General features: G+C 42.0%; 1 protein-coding gene across 2 annotated transcripts; it reads right to left on the minus strand.

Moving 5' to 3' along the window:
- Positions 1-4,303: 4,303 nt before the first annotated feature.
- Positions 4,304-16,234, minus strand: ZNF396 (zinc finger protein 396). 2 transcript variants are annotated; one of them, XM_043558604.1, is made up of 5 exons: positions 16,113-16,234; positions 15,224-15,328; positions 13,288-13,709; positions 12,867-13,008; positions 4,304-6,527 (listed from the first exon to the last, which is right to left on the minus strand). In XM_043558604.1, exons 3-5 carry the CDS (start codon positions 13,702-13,704, stop codon positions 6,073-6,075), a joined length of 1,014 nt encoding a protein of 337 aa, XP_043414539.1. In that variant the 5' UTR covers positions 13,705-13,709; positions 15,224-15,328; positions 16,113-16,234; the 3' UTR covers positions 4,304-6,072. The 2 variants fall into 2 exon arrangements, with proteins under 2 accessions (XP_043414539.1, XP_043414540.1); XM_043558605.1 differs by having other exon boundaries at positions 15,224-16,226.
- Between the last annotated feature and the right edge of the window lie 6,841 nt (positions 16,235-23,075).

The following is a 23,075-nucleotide window of genomic DNA, read 5'->3' on the forward strand; positions in this document are numbered from 1 at the left end:
TTAAGAGACGCAAATGAGATACATACATTAGGTAAAACTTCAGGAATCAACAATTAATTTTGCATATAACTTTATACAAGGAAATACTTTGAATTCAAGATGGAAATTACAACTAATTTTAATATTATTTACTAGCCATCCAGGATTTGTCTATATGGTCCATCCAAATCTTCTTCTAGGGCTGCTAGTGTAGTCTCATCCTTGCCTGTCCTCAACGTTAGTGGAAAAGAGAACATTATTTGGGCTTACATTCAGTTGTCCTTTCACCAAACACTTGTCTGGATTTTATCTCCCAGGTCCTCTGCCTTTCAACAACATTCATTCCATAGGGTTTTTACTTCTACTTTTGGTAGAATATGAACTTTATTAGGGCAGGAATTATATAAAAGTAATCTCCTCTTTGTTTTCCCCAATGCTTTTTTTTTTAATTGTGGTAAAATATACATAAAATTTACCATTTTAACCATTTTTAAGTGTACAATTCAGTGGCATTAAATACATTCATAATGTCATATAACAATCATACTACCCATTTCCAGAACTTTTTAATCAACTCACACAGAAATTCTGTACTATTAAACAACTCCTCATCCTCTTCCCCCAACACTGATAACCACTAGTCTATTTTGTCTCTATAAATTTGCCTGTTATACACACCTCATATAAATGGAATCATACAATATTTCTTTTTTTGTGTTTGGTTTCCTTCACTTAGCATAAAAGGTTTTCAAGTTTCATCCATGTTGTAGCATTATCAAAGTTTCGTTGCTTTTTAAGGCTGAAAAATATCCATTATATACATATATCTCTCACATTTTGCTTATCCATTGATCAATTAATGAACACTTGGTTATTTCCACCTTTTGGCTACTGTAATACTGCTATGATCGGGGTGTTCAAGTATCTGTCTGAGTCCCTGCTTTCAGTTCTTCTGGATATATACCTAGGAGTGGAATTGCTCGATCATATGGCTATTCTATGTTCAGCTTTCTGAAGAGCTATAAAACTGTTTTCCACAGTGACTGCACCATTTCACATTACCATCAGCAATGCACAAGTGTTCTGATTTCTCCACATTCTTGCCAACATTTGTTACTTTTTGTATTTTTAATCAAAGCCACCTAAATGGGTATGAGGATATCTCATTGTAGTTTTCATTTGCATTTCCCTAACGATTAGTGATGTTGAACATCTTTTCCTGTACTCATTTGTGTATCTTCTTTGGAGAAATATCTATTCATGTCCTTTGCCCATTTTTGAAATGGATTGTTTGGGATTTTTGTTGTTGTTGTTGAGTTGCAGGGGTTCTTTATATATTCTGGATATTGATCCCTTATCAGACATATAATTTGCAAATGTTTTCATTCTACAAGTAATTAAGTGCCTGTTATGGGTCAGGTACTGTACCAGATGCCTCTGGAACACCAGTGAATGAGTCAGTTCATTATTTCAAGAAACATAAAATAGCAGGGTCAACACAGAAACAGATATAAGTGTCCATTTGGTGGGGTAAAAAGTTATCACAATTCTTCTCAAATATGCAAAGGAAAATGGAGCTAATTTCTTATAACTGATGTTTTTACTTCTTGAATCTCCACCCCATTGGGTGGGTGGTGGTGGTAGTGGAAGAATTTAATTATTCATTTCATTTTAAGTTCAACTCCCTAACATGGCTATTCCTTGCTCTGCCCTTTTCTGCCATCTGGATACCTGGGAAGGGGGTTTCACTCACACTAGGTGAGGTAGTGCTATAGATTAGGTCTCAGTTGGGCTTGCTGTCCTTTTCTAGTCTCCAGTCTTCACAGTTGGTCTGCTGTTGTGTTTGCTCATCAAATTTATAGCAACCAATGATCTGTTCTTTTGACTAGGCAGGAAGCCAGTATCCCTTCCTTTGTGATTTGTCCCCACATCAGTTTTAACCACCCTGTAAGGTATGGCTGAGACTCTCAGCTGATTCTGAGCCCACTGGGTCCTGCAGCTCTTAGCTATAAGATCCACAAAGTTTGTGCAACAGTCCCAACTCTCCAGGTGGTGCAATCAGCTCTTTTCCAAGGTCCCCATTGGGCATGGAGAACTGCTATAGGTCTTCTAAGTGAGATGTTAGCTGGTAGAGGCCCTTTGCCTAGCACTACAATGCCATTTTTACAATAGTTCAGTGTTGGAAAATAGGAAGTCTCTTCAGCAGTTGCTCTCCCAATGCAATCAATAGGAAGGGGGTGCAGTCCTCTCCCCTTTCAATCCCCTCTGGCATTTCTGCAGGGATTGGCTGCAGAGATGAAGGGACACCTGTGTCTGATCTCTTTGCCTCATCATTACCAGGGGCAAGAGGGCTTTTCATTTATCTCATGTCTTCTTTCTTCCCAAAGTATCATTCCTCCTCCTCCTCTTCTTTGGGGCCATATTTGCAGCTTGATATTTTAAAAATATCTTGGGTAATAAATACCAGTAAGAACAGACTGCTATGTAAAAAATAGAAGGGTGTGGTAGTGGTCCCCAGCCTACTCTCAGAGTGTTAGGGTAGGCTTCCTGGAAGAAGCCTAAGCTAAAATCTGAATACATAGGAGTTAAGTGCAGAAGATGTTAAGAGTTCAAAAGGAGCACATGCAAAGGCTGGAGGCAGGAGAACTTCTCTTTGGCATAGAGTACGAAGGCAATGGCAAGAGATAAAACTGAAGAGGTAAGCTGTGGTCAGATCATGAAGAGTCTCAAAAACTTTTAGGAGCTAACTGTATATTAAAAGCAATGGGAAGCGTATGTTTTGAGCAAGGAAGTGACATGATCAAGCATATGTTTTTGAAAGATCATTCTGGTTGAAAGAAATGGAAGCATATGAAGTCAAAGCTAAGTCACTTTGCTCCCCCTCACTCAGGGATTAGCTACCATCTCAAATTTTGTGGATGCACCAGAAAAGTATAGAGTTGGAGGGTCAGTCACATCACCATCTTTAAATATTGAAGAGATGCATTCTCAAGGAAGGCAAAGGATGAAGAAATAGAAGAGGGGATAGGTAACTACTAATGGCAGCCAAGGTCCTTCAGAGGTGAGAAGGAATGATGAGGGGCCAGCGAGACCCCTCTTTCATTCTGAAGATGGGAAATGATGGGTGAAGTGTAGATAGGTTGGCAAATTTGATGGCAGGAAGTTTTTTTAAGTTATTTTTCCCCCTGTAATGCAGGAGGCAAAATCATAGCCATATGCCCATGAAGAATGTGGCCAAGGAGTATAGCAAACATTGTTGGCTGACCCATTGTCATTCCCAATCCCCACCTGCCCTGCTGCTTCCCCTCTAGAGGTTGAAAACCCATGCTTTCTGAAACACATTTGCAAAAAGGAAACATAGCAGAATTTTGCTGGGGATTCTTGGAAAGCTTTTACTTTTCCTAGTAAAGGAGATGGTCATTGCTGGAGCTCCACTTCCTTTTTCTTCCTGACTTGATCCTGGATGTTATTCCTGAAGCTCTCTTGCCTGATAAAATAAACATGAGGGAATGACCAAAGGGCAGAGACCACATCCAGACCAGTTGTTGTTCAGCTGCTGATTGACAGCCAGCATCAACTAACCTCCAGCTTTCTGGTTACAAAACCTTATTTGTTTAAACCATCAAAGGTGGATTTTGCATCCAGAATCATTCCTGATACAGGTAAGTTTAAGGACAATGATAAACGTGTGATCTGGTTTCATGTAAAGAGAGAACATAGGCTTATAGCTAACATTAAAGGCCAAGATGAAGTTAAATTCTTAAAAATACCGATTTCATTTGGGAGTATTCAACATCTGTGGGAATTAATCTAATAGGGGTGCTAATATCGTGCTAATTTTAAAAATCAAGGTTAGCCGAAATCATATTAATTCTCCATTTAAATAAACTAGCCCCTTCCACTCATTAGGTGACTTTTTAAAAAATGGTTTTAATGTTTATTTATATCTGAAGAAGAGAGATACAGAGCATGAGTGGGGTGGGGCAGAGAGAGAGGGAGACACAGAATCCAAAGCAGGCTCCAGGCTCCAAGCTGTCAGCACAGAGCCAGACGTGGGGCTTGAACTCACAAACCATGAGATCATGACCTGAGCCAAAGTCAGACACCCAACCGACTGAGCCACCCAGGCACCCCTAAGTAAGTGACTTTTGTAAGTGCAAGATCACTCAGTACACAGCAACAGCCTTAAAAGTTTCGTCATGAACTTAGATGATATGACTCATACCACCTTCTTGTGGAGAAATTCAGATTACTCACAATGCAGGGAATACAACCTTTTAAGGTTTATGGCAGCACCAAGTGAAGACAACTTCCCTCAGAACAGTTGATTAAGATTCTGTCATTTTATTCACATAGTAACAACAAACTCTTTCAATAATTAAGCAGTAATTCACAATACATATTTCTGAGGCATTTGCTGCTTTAATAGATGGCTTGTTCCTTTCTTTAATTATGAACAGAATGAGCCCAAATACTCCTACACTTTTAATAACTGAAAATATACAAAACCCTATATTCCTATTAACTACAGCTACAAAGTATAATCACTATCAGAAAATTCTGTAATTACAATTTACATTCACCTCTCTCCTTACCAATCTTATGTTATTAATATTCTAAGTAGAGCATAGTAATCCCATATTTGTGTCTGGAGTTACTCTAAGCACTACATATGGTTGGATTTTCTGATAATGCAATGTTTATACTTCACAAGAAACCCGCTCAAAGAAGTTTACTATGAGTCCCCTCTTCCCTTCTCCTGAAGACTTTCATTTCTGATGTTTGCTTTCCATATTGGGTAACTGTGGCACCACAAAAAACATTATAATGCATGTATTCTTGTAATAGTTTTATCAAGAATCTCTAGAAAAGGAAACGTTATGTTGTACACTGTCAGAATAATTTTAATAACATACAAGTCAGTCATTTTATTTTTAAACAAGAAATCTAATTGATTTAACTATGGGTAAAACTCAGTGGACTCTTTAAATTGAAATTTGGTAATGTCTTCTTTTGTACCGGAGCATCAAAACCCAGGGTCTCATGTCCTGACAACCTGTCTACAAACAAGCCTTACTAAGCATGCATAAGACCCTGAAAAGGTTGTCTTGTGATGCCTGAAACATATTCACAGCTGATTTATGCCAGAAAGGGGGCCATGAAGAACAGTGAAGGATAGTGGTCAGTTGTTAAGGGTTTCCTTTTCCTTTTCCATGTAAGCTGTGGTACTTCTCCATCACACGCCACACTTGCTAATATTTCTATTATATCAGTCTTAATTGGACAGTATTTTCATCTCCCTTTTTTCATTTTAAGATGACCATGAACCTTATATGAGCACCCACAGATAGCCCTATTTATTAGAATGTTCCTTATGTAGAATGTTCCTAAGACATGTAGAGCCATCTTAATGTTTTCACGGATTTATTTCCAAATTACATTGTAAACGAGATTATTTATTTCCTACATAGGAAACTACTTAGTATCATCAATAGTATATAGGCTTTTGTGGATTTCCATAAGAGATTAAGTGCCTTTACTCATCTGCCTCCTAACAATGAACCTGGACATTTCAGCCTAGGTCTGAAAGTATCAATTCTTTTGAGTCTCCTCAATCCTATTCTCGTATTTTGAATCTGGTAAGAGAAAACAAATGGTAAAAATTTTTAAAATGCTCTAATCTTTGGTCTGAGAACTCCAGTGCTCAAGTTATGGACTAGAAGAAAACACTTATCTTGATACTGATTCCTTCTCAACAGGGAAAATATGTTTGTCTAAAAGGAAATATACTAGTTTATTACTTGTGTTAGTAATGGAAATAGAACATGTTTGGGAATATCTTTTCAAGCAAGAGTTGCCCTGGGGATGGAAATTTGAATTCAGCTTTAGAATCTCAAACATCTGGATTGACACTGCACTGATAAGCAGAAAAGCAAACAATGATGATAGAAGATATTCTACATTCTCTCCTGTAGCTCTTATGACTTTTGAAAGCAAACCAGTGCCCACTAAAAACTACTGAAATACTGAAAGAGTGTGTGTGCTTTCTGTCTTATCCTGCTGACAAAGCTCTGAGCAAATGCTTTGATTCCCTTACAACCCTGATGGGACTTTTTCTTTAGTGTGTCTTTTCCTATGTCTGAGAAGATTTGAGCTTTGACTAAAGGCTTTCCCACATTCATGACACTTGTAGGGTTTTTCCCCAGTGTGAGTTCTTCGATGCTGAATCAGGACTGCACTTCGGCTGAAAGCCTTTGCACACACATCACATGCATAAGGTTTCTCTCCGCTGTGGATTCTATGATGTAGGATAAGGGCTGAGCTCTGACTGAAGACTTTGCCACATTCATCACACTTATGTTGTTTTTTTCCAGAAGGGTTTCTCTGTTTTCTTTCAAACCCACTATCTTGTTCACAAGCTCTTCTATACGTGAAACTCTGGGAAGCATTCATATGAAGGGTGTCAGAAATATTGTAAGGCAGTTGTATGGTTGGAGGAGTCTTTTGCCTCGAAGCTGAATTCACATTGATAGTTTTGCTCTCTTTAGCTGAAATAATATAGAGAAAAGCAATTTCACTCATTCTCTGTTCAGAAAGAAAGGTAAATTGAATGATCCAAATGAAATACATATGGATTATTTATTAGCCAGCATGTTTGTAAAATAGCATCACAGTGTGGAAGATGAGGATGCTAAGACAGAACACATTGAGAACATCATAAAGCAAGAGGGAAAGCTTTACATACTGAGGAGACAGTCAACTATAAAGATGAAAAGCACCATGCAAAAAGTAGAATGGTGAGTAGAGGTAAAAAGATATATCAGAGACCGAAGAAAATCTGGAAGAAAAGAGACTACAAGATAAGGAATAATGGGAGAAGCAGAGAAACAAGCAGAAGAGGAGACAAATGTGGCAGTGGGTAGTAATAGACAAGCCTTAGTGCGAGGGTCAACAGAGAAAAGTTTAATAATGAGGAATGAAATGAGGAAAGCCAAGGGTCAAAAATGAATATAGAGGGGCGCCTGGGTGGCGCAGTCGGTTAAGCGTCCGACTTCAGCCAGGTCACGATCTCACGGTCCATGAGTTCGAGCCCCGCGTCAGGCTCTGGGCTGATGGCTCAGAGCCTGGGCCTGTTTCCGATTCTGTGTCTCCCTCTCTCTCTGCCCCTCCCCCGTTCATGCTCTGTCTCTCTCTGTCCCAAAAATAAATAAACGTTGAAAAATGAATATAGAAAATAAGCTCAAGAAATAAAAATTAGGGGGAAAAGGGGGGAGAATTACAGACTGAGATAACAGACACCTGAAACAAATCAAGGGTAGCACAAAGCACCCATTTATGAAAAACCTCTACTCTTGTATGTATTTTATAGTACTAGTTGAATGGCATTATTACTGGTTTAAATAGAAATCATTTTGTAAATGGTAAGGATTGTCTCAAATTCACTTCTGATACCTCAAACTCTAAAGTGACCTCAATGTCAAAATCCAAGGATGTCCACACTTGTCACCTTCAGTTAACACAGTACTGGAAGTCCTAACCACAGCAATTAGACAACATAAAGTAATACAAGGCATCCAAATTGGTAAGGAAGTAAAACTCTCACTATATGCAGATGACACGATACTATATCCAGAAAACTCTAAAGACTCCACCAAAAAACTACTACAAGTGGTAAATTGAGTAATGTTGCAGGATACAAAATCAATGTACAGAAAGCAAAAAACGAAATTAAGAAAACAATCCCACTTACAATTGCACCAAAAACAATAAAATATCTAAAAATAAACTTAAAGAGGTGAAAGACCTATCCTCTGAAAAGTATAAAACATTTGATGAAAGAAATTCAAGATTATGCAAAGAACTGGAAAGATACTCAGTGATCATGGGTTGGAAGAACAAATATTGTTAAAATGCCTATACTACCTAAAGCGATCTACAGATTTAATGCAATCCCTATGAAAATACCAACAGAACTAGAACAAATAATTCTAAAATTTGTATGGAACCATGAAACACCTTTAATAGCCAGAACAATCTTGAAAAACAAAACAAAACAAAACAAAACAAAACAAAACAAAACTGGAGGTATTACAATTCCAAAGTTCAAGTTATAATACAAAGTGACAGGAAAACAGTATGGTACTGGCATAAAAGAATGAAGCTGGACCACTTTATTACACCACACACAAAAATAAATTTGAATTAGATTAAAGACCTAAGTGTGAGACCCACAACCATAAAATTTTGGGGAGAACAAAGGCAGTAATCTGACATCAGCGATAGCAACATTTTTCTAGAAATATCTCCTGAAGCAAGGGAAATAAAAGCAAAAATAAACTATTGAGGCTACATCAAAATGAAAAGTTTCTGCACAGCAAAGGAAACAACCAACAAAACTAAAAGACAACCTACTGAATGGGGGACAATACTTGCAAATGACATACCCAATAAAGGGTTAGTATCCAAAATATATAACAAACTGATTCAACTCAATACCCAAAAAACAAATAATCCAATTGAAAAATTGTCTTTTGCCCAGAAGACATAAACAGACATTTCTCCAAAGAAGATATACAGATGGCCAACACACATGTGAAAAGATGCTTAACATCACTCATCATCAGGGAGATGCAAATCAAAACTACAATGAGGTATCTCACCTCACACCTGCCAGAATGGCTAAAATCAAAAACACAAGAAACAAGTGTTGGTGAAGATGTGGAGACAAAGAAACCCTCTTGCACTGTTGGTGGGAACGCAAATTGGTTCAGCCACTGTAGAAAATAGTATGGAGGTTCCTTAAAAAGTTAAAAGTAGAACTAGCCTATTATCCAGCAAATGTACTAGTGAGTATGTACTCAAAGAATACAAAAACACTAATTCAAAGGATACATGCACCCCTATGTTTAAAGTAGCATTATTTACAATAGCCCAAGTATCCATCAATAGATGAGTGGATAAGGAAGATGTATACACACACACACACACACACACACACACACACACACACACACACTAAAATTATTCAGCCAAAAAAGAATGAAATTTTCCCATTTGCAACAACATGGATGGAGCTAGACAGTATAATATAAAGCAAAATAAGTCAGTCAGAGAAAGACATGATTTCACTCATATGTGGAATTAAAAACAAAACAAATTAGCAGGGTGGGGGGTGAAGGAGAAAGAGAGAGAAAGAGAAAGAGAGAGAAAGAGAGAGAAAGAGAGAGAAAGAGAGAGAAAGAGAGAGAAAGAGAGAGAAAGAGAGAGAAAGAGAGAGAGAGAGAGAGAGAGAGAGGGGCAAACCAAGAAACAAACTCTTAACTATAGAGAACTGATGGTTACCAGAGGGGAGGAGGGTGGGGGAATGGGAGAAAAAGGGGATGGGGATTAAGGAGTGCACTTATCATGATGAAAGATAAATAAAAAACAAAACAAAACAAAAAATGTAGAAAAGGCCTCTGTGAGGACATTCAGAGGTAGAACATAGTCCTTGCCAACTCTGAGATCCTAAAACCTGGCTTTAAGGCTAATTACTTTTGTAGTCACTGCCACAAAAAGCCGCTGAAGCAGGGATGGTTCCCTCTTGATCCTGATGGAGTGTGAACAGACTTTCATTTTTCTCTTAGTTAAGCCAAGACAACTGCTAGACTGGAGGTGTTAAGTCCCCGGCACAAGCCTCTTGGGAGCAGGTATTTATCCAGTAAGAGAAATATTTTCTAAATCTCTACATTTCTGTATTTTATTTTTCCTATATTTTCTTATTAAAATTCTCTTGGAAAAACTCTAACTTTACTTAGCTGATCAAACCCCATAGAATAAGGAAGCAGTGCTGGGGGGAGGAGGGGAGATACTCCCAGTTGGGGTTTCCCTTTTCATTTCTGACTCCCATTTTATCCAGCATGATCATCTAGAAGGAAGGTCTCTGCTTAGATGTCACTCATCAAAGAGGGCTTCTCCACCACTTTATTTAATAAGACTCTGTCCCCACTTTATTTGATAATACTTATCCCCCTCATTTTGCTTTGGTTTTTCTTTCCATAGCACTTATTTTTTTAGTATCTGCAATGGAAAAGCTATGCTAGCCATTTTGAAGCACTTTTGTAAAAAGTGATGCAAAGAATTCTTCTCAAAGCTAGAACAAACAATCCTAAAATTTATATGGAACCACAAAAGACACCAATAGCCAAAGTAATGTTGAAAAAGAAAACCAAAGCGGGAGGCATCACGATCCCGGACGTTAGCCTCTACTACAAAGCTATAATCATCAAGACAGCATGGTATTGGCACAAAAACAAACACACAGACTACTGGAATAGAATACAGAACCCAGAGATGGACCCACAAATGTATGGCCAACTAATCTTTGACAAAGCAGGAAAGAGTATCCATTGGAAAAAAGACAGTCTGTTTAACAAATGATGCTGGGAGAACTGGACAGCAACATAAAGAAGAATGAAACTGGACCACTTTCTTACACCACACACAAAAATAAACTCAAAATGGATTAAAGATCTAAATGTGAGCCAGGAAACCATCAAGACCCTAGAGGAGAAAACAGGCAACAACCTCTTTGACCTCAGCCACAGCAACTTCTTACTTGACACGTTTCTGAAGGCAAGGGAAATAAAAGCAAAAATGAACTACTGGGACCTCAACAAGATAAAATGCTTCTGCACTGCAAAGGAAACAATCAACAAAACTAAAAGGCAACCAACAGAATGGAAGAAGATATTTGCAAATGACATATCGAATAAAGGGTTAGTATCCAAAATCTAGAAAGAACTTACCGAAACCAACACATGAAAAACAAATAACCCAGTGAAGAAATGGGAAGAAGACATGAACGGACACTTTTCCAAAGAAGACATCCAGATGGCTAACAGACACATGAAAAGATGCTCAACATCGCTCGTCAGGGAAAAACAAATCAAAACCACATTGAGATATTACCTCACACTGGTGAGAGTGACTAAAATTAACAACTCAAGGAACAAAAGATGTTGGTGAGGATGTGGAGAAATGGGAACCCTCTTGCACTGTTGGTGGAAATGTAAACTGGTGCAGCCACTCTGGAAAACAGTGTGGAGGTTCCTCAAAAAATTAAAAATAGAACTACCCTATGACCCAGCAACAGGACGACTAAGAATTATCCAAAGGAGGGGCGCCTGGGTGGCTCAGTCGGTTGAGCGTCCGACTTCGGCTCAGGTCATGTCAGCTGTGCTGACAGCTCAAAGCCTGGAGCCTGTTTCAGATTCTGTGTCTCCCTCTTTCTCTGACCCTCCCCTGTTCATGCTCTCTCTCTGTCTCAAAAATAAATAAACGTTAAAAAAAAAATTAAAAAAAAAATTATCCAAAGGAAAAAAAATAAAAATAAAAATAAAAGAATTATCGAAAGGATACAGCAGTGCTGATTCATAGGGGCATATGTACCCCAATGTTTACAGCAGCACTTTCAACAATAGCCAAATTATGGAAATAACCCAAATGTCCATCAACTGATGAATGGATGAAGAAGATGTGGCTTATATATACAATGGAATACTACTTGGCAATGAGAAAGAATGAAACCCTGCCATTTGCAGCAACGGGGATGGAACTGGAGGGTATTACGCTAAATGAAATAAGTCAGTCAGAGAAAGACAGATATCTTATGTTTTCACTCATGTGGAACTTGAGAAACTTAACAGAAGACCATGGGAGAAGGGAAGGGGAAAAATAGTTTCAAACAGAGAGGGAGGCAAACCCATTAAGAGACTCTTAAATGCAAAGAACAAATGGAGGATTGATGGGGGGGGGCAGGGGGAAAGGGGAAATGGGTGATGGGGATTAAGGAAGGCACTTGTTGGGATGAGCACTGTAAGTGATGAATCGCAGGAATCAACCTCCAAAACCAAGAGCACACTGTATACACTGTACGTTAGCTAACTTGAAAACAAATTATATTAAAAAAAATAATAAAATAAATAGAAAATTACTTCTGTTAACAAATACCAAAAAAAAAGGGGGGGTGCAAGGAGCAACAGAGGCCAGTTTAGCATGTGAGGAAAAATATTCAAATTCGAGTCACCACAGGAGGGCAAAGTCATCTTAGCAGCAATATGGCGATTATAGTACTAGATGTCACCAGTAACCAAACAAGAAGAAACAGAATATGATGAGGTAGACTAGGTATGATATGATGAGGTAGACTGTGACTTTATGGGCCCTCAGAAGGGCCCTCAGGAGCTGCCTGAAGGTAAAACATCTGAGAACAGGCCAGGTTGGTGCCCTGTGGACCAACAGTGCTTGCTCCTGCTTCAGTTAGAGTAGCTGTGTTTTCATCTGTTTTACTTGCTGGGACTCCATGTAAAATTTCATTTGAGAAAAGGGTCATGCTTCTTTTTCTTTTTAATGTTTATGAGGTGGGAGAGAGGGGGATGGATGGAGAGAGAGAGAGAGAGCGCGCGCGCGCACGCGGGGGAGGGGCAGAGAGAGAGAGGAACAGAGGATCCAAGGCGGGCTCTGCGCTGACATCAACAAGCCTGATGCGGAGCTCGAACTCACAAATTGTGAGATTATGACCTGAGCCAAAGTCAGATGCTCAACCAACTGAGCCACCCAGGAGCCCCAAAAAGGGTCATGATTCTTAAAGAAAGGTTTGAAAATCCCATGGAGATGATGTCAAGGATTTAAAAATCTGAAAGATATTACAAGACTCTATGGGTAAGAAACAAGAACAAAATACTGAGAGTGATCATTATTAGCACAACATATAATGGTGGAAGTTCCCACGTGAAGAAGAGGCAGGAGGGGAGATCTGAGACCTCTTACAGAGAGCAGCTGAGATGTGTGTGGTCAGGTGAGAGGCCACCTTTACCTCCCACCATGAACTGAATCCTGCCCCTCACCTTTTTGTCTTGAGTGAAACTCCCGTGATGTTAATGGCAGCTGCTTCTTAATGGGCTTGATCTGGCTATTTGGTGATTCCCGATAAATTTCCCAAGGTGACAACTTCTCTGCAAGCATGTCCTCATTTTGTCCAAAAAACACCTGAAAGCAGTTAGGCATACCTGAGGCTGAAGAAGAGACCCACGTTGGGACTTTGAAATAAAATAAGAGAGAAGAAACTATGTAGAAATATCCTGGGACGCAGGAAAAGGGAGGAAGAAAGCACAGCCGTGTTCAGTTTTCTGGCACAGCTGGGAGTACATTCACCACCCAACATGTTTAGCGTGTTCAGTGGGAGTACAATTTGAGAGCTCTACCCCAATAATGGCCCAGAGCTTCTAACCCAGCCTGGTTGCCCATCCGTGCCTGATGCCTTTTTACCTGCTCAGTTGGCCCGTCAAGCTCTTTCTCCAGCTCCTCCAGCATAGTCACGGCTTGCTCTCCGTTCTCGGGCCGGTGCTCTCGCAGCCAGGCCTGCAGCTCCTCAGGCAGGATGGCCAGGAACTGCTCCAGCACCAGCAGCTCCAGGATCTGTTCCTTGGAGTTCACCTCGGGCCTCAGCCACTGATGGCAAAGCTCCCGGAGCCGGTTCAGAGCCTCCCGGGGCCCAGGCGACTCCTGGTAGCCAAAGTGCCTGAACCGCTGGTGGAAGGTCTCTGGGCTGCAGGAGGTGCTCCAGGGGAGGCTGGAGTCCAGATCACAGATCTGCTCTTCCTCTTCCATCTTCACTATCACAATGCTGTCAGACTGCTCTGAAGGTTGTGGATGGAGTGAGGACTTTCTCAATTTTGCAGACATTTGGACTGGAAATAAATAAGTAGGCTTTAATCTTCAGGGAGGTGAGCTTTCCTTAAGGACACTCCTTAAATACGATTAAACAAACAGGTGGAAACAAGACACAGACACGTTTCTTAGAAATACAACACTGGGGGCACCTGGTGGCTCAGTAGGTTAAGCCTCTGATTCTTGATTTCAGCTTAGGTCATGATTTCAGGTTCGATTTGTGAGATCAAGGCCTGCAGAGTTGGCTTGGGATTCCCTCTCTCCCTCCCTCTCTCTCTGCCCCTCCCCCATGCATGCTCAAAATAAACGAATTTTTTTTTTAATTTAAAAACAAAGAAACATAACACTGTTACAGAAAGTACTGCCCTTAATCTTAACGTAAACCATGCTTTCAAAGAATACTTCCTTAAGAGAATTGAAGAGCTAAGATGGCATTAATTCATATGCATGAGTAATTCCCAATTTATTCTGAAAATCCTGCACATAAGGCTGACTAAATATCACAATAAGAGATCAGCCAGGATTGTGCAGGAACTCCTGGAGAACAGAAATAAGGGAAGCTTGAGAAAAATTATGACTCTGGGGCACGCTCAAACAGCCAATTAATTTTTTCTAGCCTGTTGCAAAGAGCATTAAGAAATAGTCTCATGAGAGAAGTATTCATGTGGATTTCTTTTCAACACTTACTATTAACAGTATTAAATAAAACATTAAGTTTAATACTATTGAACAGCATTAAAACAATACTATTTTGACATTAAAGGAACTATTTAAAAGAAAAAGTAATTGTACATTCCCTAATCTTAATGTGCTTCTATTTTTTCATATTCACTTCTACTTCCCATCCATAACATCTCCATTATTTACCTATCTCTTTAGTGTAGAATATTTAGGTTGTTTCTAAGTTTGACTACCATAAATAATTATGGGAGGCACATTTTCAGGAATATATTTTTCTCCTTTCAAATTATTCAAGGATATCCCAAGGACTTGGCTTGCTGGGGTCAAAAGAGAGCGGCAAATGTCTTGCTAGGTACTATCAAAGGAATTACTGAAGCGGTTGTTCACCAATTCACAATGTCAACAGCAACTCAGTGATGTAATTTCTCCAGGTATCATGAGCTTGTCAGCAGGAAGGGGGTGGAAAGGCACTTCTAGCACTATATGCATCACTGATCACTGATGGCTGATTACAAAATCTTATAGGTGACCCGATTTTTCTTTTTTATGCAGTTGACCTGAACAAGACCCGTGGCTTCTTAAAACTCTAGCAGGTGAGAGACAACGTTACCAAGTAAATAGAAGAACGTTATATACACTGCTATGCAGCAAATGATAACAGCTGACACAGAGTATTAACCATGTGCCGAGCACTGTTCTCAGCACCTTAAAGAGAAACTCCTTTAAACCTTCTCAAAAGTCCTGCACGCTTACTTCCATGCCTGCCTTGTAGATGAGGAACCTGCCAAGCTCAGGTAGAGTGACCACGGGCAAAGGGGCAGGGACGGGGCCTGATTCCGGGCCATCCACTTACCCACAGTGCTGCGTGGTCAAGAGGCCGGGGGCAGGGGTCCGGGTGCCGAGAAGGAGCAGCAGACCCAGATGATCCTGCGCCGGGGGGAGAATCTAGGGTCGAGACCTGGGCGGCGGGAAAGGTTGAGGCCATGAGTTCGGACGCCGTCTGGGAGCGTTACATTGAGGGACTCTAAACTAAAAGCCTCTGGAAGTCACGGAGAGAGTGGCGGCCGGCACGCATTCTGCCTCTTCAGCACCTGCAGCCGCGTGCCACCTCCACAGCTGCTCTCGGCGCTACACAGGAGACTGGGACACCGAACCGCCAACACACGCGCGGGCCTGTGACCAACGGGCTCCCTCCCTGGAGGGGAGGCTTCGCCGAGAGCCCGGAAAGCGGGGTGCTACGGCGGAGGACCGACGCTCACCCCAGCACCCCTCCTCCAGCGGGGCCGAGTCGCCGCAGGTTGGCGCCGGAGGGTCTCCGGACGCGTAGCCCACCTGCCCCACCCCGCCCACGCCTCTCCCGCGCGGGGCCCCGGCCCCGCGAGACCGCGGGCCGCGCGCGGGCGTTGAGGACGCTGCGCGGAGGCCAGGTGAGCGCGCGCCGGCGGGGAGCCGAGAGAATTCGGCTGTGGCGGCAGGCGCCGCGGGGCTGCACCGGGAGGACGAGGGGAGGGGGGTCCCGGCGCGCGGCTAGGGGGCCTAAAGGTGCAGGACCGGCTGAGGGCCGAGGGAAACGCCGGGGGGGGGGGGGTGACAGGAGCGGGCGTGAAGAGGGGTTGTGCGGAGGGACGGGCTGGGAGGGCGGCCTCAGGGTGTCGTCGAGGTCCGCGCCACCTCCTCCCAAACCCCGGGTGAGGACGCCTCTCCATGCAGCCTAGGGGTTCAGAGGGGGCCTCGGCTCTCACCTCCCGACGGGGAAGAGCGACCCCGCGTTTTCCGGAAGGTGCCGGGAAAGCGCCCGGTCGGAAGCTGCTTCCGGTCCTCGCGGCTGGGTTGGGAGCCGGCCCGGGTTGAGGGAGCGGTTGCCATGGAGACGAGTCGCCGCCGCAGGAGGCTTTTGGTGAGGCGACTTCCGAGTTAGCGGAAGGGGATAACCCCGACGGTTGGGAATGCGACTGCTCCGCATTCCGGTTCACAAAACCCGGGGTGGTTGTTTTTCAGAGTGCTTCTACTTGGGTTATTCCATTTACTTCTCCATTAACCCGGTAAAGTTATTCCCACTTAACAAGAAATAAGTCCAAAGGTTTCGTGACTTGCCCAAGATCACAGAGAGGAAAGACTCCTTAGCTTTCTGCCTTTCAGTTCAACCTGCCTCTAATACCATCCGCGCTACTGGGGTTGGTTGTACTCCAAGTAGTACTGTTTTAAGGAAAAGATTTGACGCCACCCCGCCCCCACCCCACTCTTTCACGGGAGAACCGAATGACCCTTAAAAAGGTGACAACCCACCTACACACATATTTTGGCACCAATATATACGTATATATTTCCTCAGATAACCTTTTAAGTAAATTTAAAAATGTGAGGCCACAACCCCACATATTGGCTTCCTCTTCCACCTACTTTCCATAGGGACTCTTGGAAAATGTAGTTGTAGAGGGAAGTAGGGAATTAGGGAGAGAACAGAGACGCTTGAAAACCACTTGGTAATAAACAACAATAAGAAAAAAAAAAAACCACACCTTTTGGTATGACCTCTCCCCTCCCCACCCCCTCCCGAGCCAAGTATGCCCTTACCAGAGTCCGAAATGATGAGAGAAAAGGCTGCTTTATTCCAACTGTACCAGACCTAAGGGTTAGGGGAGAAACTTGTCGCTTAGTTAATCTACAATGACACTAAATTTGAAGAAATTCTTGCACCAATAGGGGACTTTCACAGGATAAGATTATTTGTTGAGGCAGCTACTAATACAAATAGCAAGACAGTCCAAAAGTGCGGAAGGGAATGTGTTCACTCTGATGGTGGGTAGGTTAAGTTAGTCAAGGCAATGAGGCATCCGAAACAGGAGCAGTCAATTTCTGACAGTGGTGTGAAGTCATAGAAGGTAGTTTAAGGAGAAAATGGACAGTAATTGAAGGCTGCAAAGAGAATAAGGAACTATTCTTGGGTTTGAATACTACCAAATATCCAGATCATCCCAGAAGATGAAGCTAAGGAAAAAGTAAAAGAGTGTTTATGAAAAGTTTCATAGTGTAAGGGGAGCCTGGGTGGCTCGGTTGGTTAAGCCTTATACTTCAGCTCAGGTCATGGTGTCATGGTTGGTGAGTTGCAGCATCTCATGGTTGGTGAGTTGCGGGGTTGGTGAGAGCCCCGCATCTGGCTCTCTGCACTCAGGCTTTCTGCTGTCAGTGCAGAGCCTGCTTCGGATAGAGTGGAAAGTTAGCAGAAATAAGGTCCTAGTAGAAAGATCATCTGCTAAGTACCAGATGCGTGATACTCACTGAGAATTCAAACGTCAGACACAGATTTTTGCTCTTTAGGAGCTGATAGGCTAATAAAGAAGAATGGTATATAGATTGACTATTCTAAACGACATGGTAGCTGTTCTGATGGAGCTAACTACAGGATACTATAAAAGCACAAAGAAGGTGTTGGGGGGAGGGTGGAGAGAGTGGGCTTGGAGTTGTTGGGGAAAGCTGAGTGCCATGTAGTCGAAACTGAGGGACCAGTGAAATTTTATATTTGCTGGGATTGAAGGATGGCAGGCCATGAGTGGCTAAGGATGAGGATGAAGAAATAAGAAGTTTCGAAAGATGTGGCAGGCCAGGTAAAAGGCTATGAACTAAAATTTTAATCAGGGTCTTCTGAAGTAAAGTCTGCCTGAGATTCTTAGCATAAACCATTTTACCAAACATTCTGAAGATGCTCAGACAACCTGAAGATAATATACACCTTCCCAGTATGCATTCCTTGATGATCAATAAGGACTGGGTTCTAACTCCCATTCCCCAGTGAATGATCTGCTGCTGAATAAAGTTTGAGCTTTAAGTAAAGATTTTTCGAGAAAACGTCCCCAAAGTGAAAGACAGATTCACAGATTAAAAGGGCCAGCCCTTTGCATGCACCACACAAGGGATGAAGACCTGTATCATTCTGGAATTTCTTAAAATACAGGACAAATTTGAGATCCTAAAAGGTTCCAGAATCTAAGGAGCTGCAAGCTAAGATTTGAAAAACAAATGATTATTAGACTTCTCAGTCTAGAAGATAATGAACAATGCCATCAAAATCTTGAGGAAAATTGATTTCCAAATTAAATACAGCTGAATCATATTCAAAGTAGGAATAAGGACATTTTCAGACATGCTAAGTGTTAAAAAAAAAAAAAAACAAGTTCCCTCCCATGCATCCCTTCTCAGGAGGCTACTGGAAGTCTGCCCTAAAGAGAGAGTAATCCAAGTAAGACAACACAGATAGGGGATTCAACATAGTAGGTAATGAGGGAAATTCTTGAGAGGGTGATAAAGGAGATCCCAGGAGACAGATTTGGAGTTAAGAAGTAGAGGGATGGAGTGCTCAAGGCACATGCCTCAATGGGGGAATAATAGTGCAGATAGAGTACTGGGTATGTTTGTTATATTCCAATGCTGAGAGATTGATACTTCAAGTTGAAAGTTAGTGATTCTGGCAGGATAAGTGATTGATAGAAGACGAAGCAAAGGGCAGAAGCAGCACTTATTTATCATTAAGTTCAGGCAAACAGAATGGTGTGCAAGAAATTTAGGGTACATTAGAAGGCTTAGCTATGGATAATGCTTACCTAGTCATTATAATATGAACACTGAAATTTGATCTAACCAAGTATATTGGGAGGTTTGGGGGAAAGGGAGGAATGATAATTCGGTGTATGAGGGAAGTGTGGCTGCATAAGAGAGCTAAATCCTTATATTTCATAATATGAACTTAATAATATGTAAAAGTGAAATATGAAAAGAAATAGCTGTCTTAAATTATTTAGAACGTGTAAATAAATCCCCACAGAAACAGCTATAAGAGTGGAAAGGGCATGTAGTTCTGCAAAGCAGGACTTAGTGGTGGAGGGGAGAGGGGACTGCTCTTGTCCATTCTAGGTCTTCTAGACCAATTTGAATTTTTAATTACATATACTATAACATCAATTATAGAGAATAAACTATAATTGCACCTCCCCTTCCCTTTAAGCCTTTTTTATTAAGTTTATTTATTTATTTTTGAGAGCGAGAGAGCAAGTGAGCAGGGGAGGGGCAGAGAGAAAGGGACAGAGAGAATCCCAAGCAGGCTCCACACTGTCATCACAGAGCCTGATGGCAGGTCTCTAACAAATGAACTGTGAGATGAGGACCTGAACCAAAACCAAGAGTCAGACACTTAATCAGATGCTTAACCGATTGAGCCACCTAGGTGCCCCAAAAGGTTATTTATTTGTGAGAGAGAGAATGAGCAGGGGAGGGGCAGAGAGAGAGGGGGACAGAGGACCCAAACAGGCTCTGAGCTGACAGCGGAGAGCCTGATGTGGGGCTCGAACTCACAAACCATGAGATCATAAGCTGAGCCAAAGTCAGACACTTAACCGACTGAACCACCCAGGTGCCCTCTCTTTAACCCTTGTATAAAGAAGCTTCCACCCTTATCCATTCACTGTCTTCCCTACTGCCATATATGATTAACTTACTTTCATCCTTCTCAGCATTTCACATTATTTACAACAGTACTTCTTCCCCTTAGAATTTTGTCCTTCATTACTCCTCTGTCCTTCTAAACACAGTGGTTCTTCTTGTTCTGCAATCCCACATACAATTAGTGTTCTTGTTCTGTCTTTGGTTCCTGTAGTTTTCATGTTATAGGCTCTCTTTGGGCCAGCTCATGTACTTCCACCTATAAGCCTTTAATTACCAACCCTGAACCAACGAGTACCAATTTGTATCTTGAGACCAATCCTCTTCTTGAGCCTCCTCCCCATAGAGGTGACTTTATGAAACATGACTACTTGTTTGTTTCACAGGCACCTTAAACTAAATGTGAGTTCTTCTTCACTTCCTCTACACTCGCCTCTTTTTCCTCCTTTTCTCCTGGACTAGTACCACGGTCCCCCCAGTAGAAATCTGGGATCTTCCAAGATGTGTCTGTTTCACTCATGTACATGTCAGACAGGATCTGTGTCCCATTCATCCTTGTGTTCTCTGTGTCATTTGTTCCCTTTAACATAATTAGCACATTGATCTCTAGTTAATGTATGCTCCATAAATATGTGGATAAAAAGAGGATCAAACTGATAAAAGGGGCAGTTTCTGAAAATTAACAAAGACTGTTCAGGTAGATTTAAAGGCTTAGTAGTTACCAGGAGGACAGATAATCTGCAAGAAGGAGAGCCCATTGGATCAGAGAGCTGCTGCAGGTAGATACGTTGCAATAAAAGCATAATGGCTCATGACATTTTAATATGAAGAGATAGAGATAATAAATTTCATACAGTACTGAAAATCCATATCTGGTGCAACAGTAAAGCCTAATGAGAAGAGAGATCTATGGTAGAATTTCAGAGTCTGCTATATAACCATGGGTGTTTAGCACGCTGCCCATATAGAATCTTGATTCTCACCTTTCTTCCAGGGCATAGGGCTTCAAATATTCATTTGTGAGTTGGTTTTCCCCAGACTGGAACTAAACATTTGGTGATAACCTGATTTTGTGCTGCATTAGTGTCCCAGGGCTGCCATAACAAATTACCATGAACTTGGTGGCTTCAAATAATAATTTATTATTATCTCATGGTTCTGGAGATTAGAAGTCTGAAATCAAGGTGTTGGCAGGTCCATGCTCCCTCGGAAAGCTCTACAGAAGATTTCTTCTTTACTTCTTTCCAACTTCTCATGGGTGCCAGCAATACTGCATCGTTTCAATCTCTGCCTCTGTCATCACATGGACTTCTCTAAGTGTGGCTCCATGTCTCATCTCCTTTTAAAAAGCCACCAATTGGGGCGCCTGGGTGGCGCAGTCGGTTAAGCGTCTGACTTCAGCTCAGGTCACGATCTCACGGTCCGTGAGTTCGAGCCCCACGTCGGGCTCTGGGCTGATGGCTCAGAGCCTGGAGCCTGTTTCCGATTCTGTGTCTCCCTCTCTCTCTGCCCCTCCCCCGTTCATGCTCTGTCTCTTTCTGTCTCAAAAATAAATAAAACCGTTAAAAAAATTTTAAAAAGCCACCAATCGTTGGATTTAGGGCCCACCCTCATCCAGTCTGACCTCATCTTAACTAATTGCATCTTCCCCCAAAATGTACTTTTCTAAAGAAGGTCACATTCTGAGTTTCCAGGTGGACATGAATTTTGGGAGGACACTATTCACCCCATTACATGCCTTTGATAGCTAGCAGTTTATTGAAATTCATCCTTTGCTGTCTGTAAACATGAAATGGACCTTTTAAATATTTTTCCTTTGCCAACAAGCATAATGTTATGAATTGTCAGTGGGAGGCTCTGGAGAGACTTTGCAGGGGAAAGGGGCTTCCCTTCCTGGTTCCAGTGTGCTGACTGTACAGACTCAGCATGTAGCTCTCCTGGATCCAGCAGGAGATTGCCCTGGCAGCAATTTTCTCCTGCACCCTCATGGGCAGTTTCATAGCAGAGTGCCTCTAGTGAGATAACCTCCAGTAAATGACTTTTGCTTGCACTCTGGAGAAAAGACTTCCAGCAAGTTCCATTACCCTGGAACAATAGAGACATATCTGCTATGTGGTGAGCCATGGCCATGCAGTGTAGAGGAGACTTCTAATAATCAGGCTGATACTCCATGGATATAAATCAGTCTTTTAACCTAGTAACCCTGTGCTTGCTCGGTGAGCCGTAAAGTGGCCACAATGGCAGGGATGGAAGCTATGCATGGGGCTCAAAAATGTGGACTTCCCCTACCCAGTGCTGACCTGTCTAACATTACTGCTGAGTACTTAATCTGTCAACAGAAGAGACCAACAGGAGGCCCCTCATATGGCACCACTTCCTGTGGGGACCAACCAGCCACCTGGTGGCAGACTGATTACACTGGGCCTCTTTTTTTCATAGAGGAGGCAGAGAGACATCCTCACTGAATATACATGTTGTCTGAATATGGATTTGCCTTCCCTTAACATAATACTTCAGCCAGGCGTACCATCTGTGTACTTGCGGAAGTATTTATGGAATGCTTTATCCATCGTCTTGGTATTCTGCACAGCATTGCCTCTTATCTAGGAGCTCATTCCACAGCAAAGGAAATACGGCATGGGGCTTATGCTTATGGAATCATCTGGTTTTACTCACATGTTCCATCACCTAGGAGCAGATGGCCTAATTTAAAGTTGGAATGGCTCATTGAAGCCTCAGTGGTGGTGCCAATTGGGAGACAGTACCCCAAAACAATGTGATTCTGTCTCACAGAATACAGTAGATGCTTTGAATCAGCAACTGTTATATAGTGTTTTCTCTCTCATAGCCAGAACACATGGATCTGGGCATCAAGGGGTAGAAGTGGGACTGGCTGCCCTCACTGTTAAACTCAATAATCCATTTGCAGAATTATTCTTGCTGCCCCAGAAACCTTGAGCAATGTCGTTATGGAAGTCAGTCTCCAAGGGAGGAATGCTTCCACTAGCAGACACAATGGTTCAATTGAATTGGAAGGTGAGAATGCCTCCTGGACATTTTAGACTTCTTAGGCCATTGAACCAACTGGAAAAAAAAAAGTCACTCTAAGTGAGGTGCGTAAACTTGAGTTGCTGTACAATGCAGATAAGAAGGACTATGAAGCCAAAAGAGTTGCCTGGAGGTGCCTACGAGTGAAGGTTTGGATCACTCCAGCTGAATTTCTGGCTGAGGATGGGGGAAATGTGGACTGGGTAGCGGAAGAAGGAAGATGG

Source organism: Prionailurus bengalensis, chromosome D3 (assembly GCF_016509475.1).
Source record: "Prionailurus bengalensis isolate Pbe53 chromosome D3, Fcat_Pben_1.1_paternal_pri, whole genome shotgun sequence".
Taxonomy (NCBI): Eukaryota; Metazoa; Chordata; class Mammalia; order Carnivora; family Felidae; genus Prionailurus; species Prionailurus bengalensis.

Coding starts and splice junctions, on each gene's coding strand:
- ZNF396 (XM_043558604.1), bottom strand. CDS start 13,704: ATGTCTGCAAAATTGAGAAAGTCCTCACTCCATCCACAACCTTCAGAG. Junction 13,009..13,287: donor TTGACGGGCCAACTGAGCAG/GTAAAAAGGCAT, acceptor AACTGCTTTCAG/GTGTTTTTTGGACAAAATGA. Junction 6,528..12,866: donor GTTTCACTCAAGACAAAAAG/GTGAGGGGCAGG, acceptor ATATTATTTCAG/CTAAAGAGAGCAAAACTATC.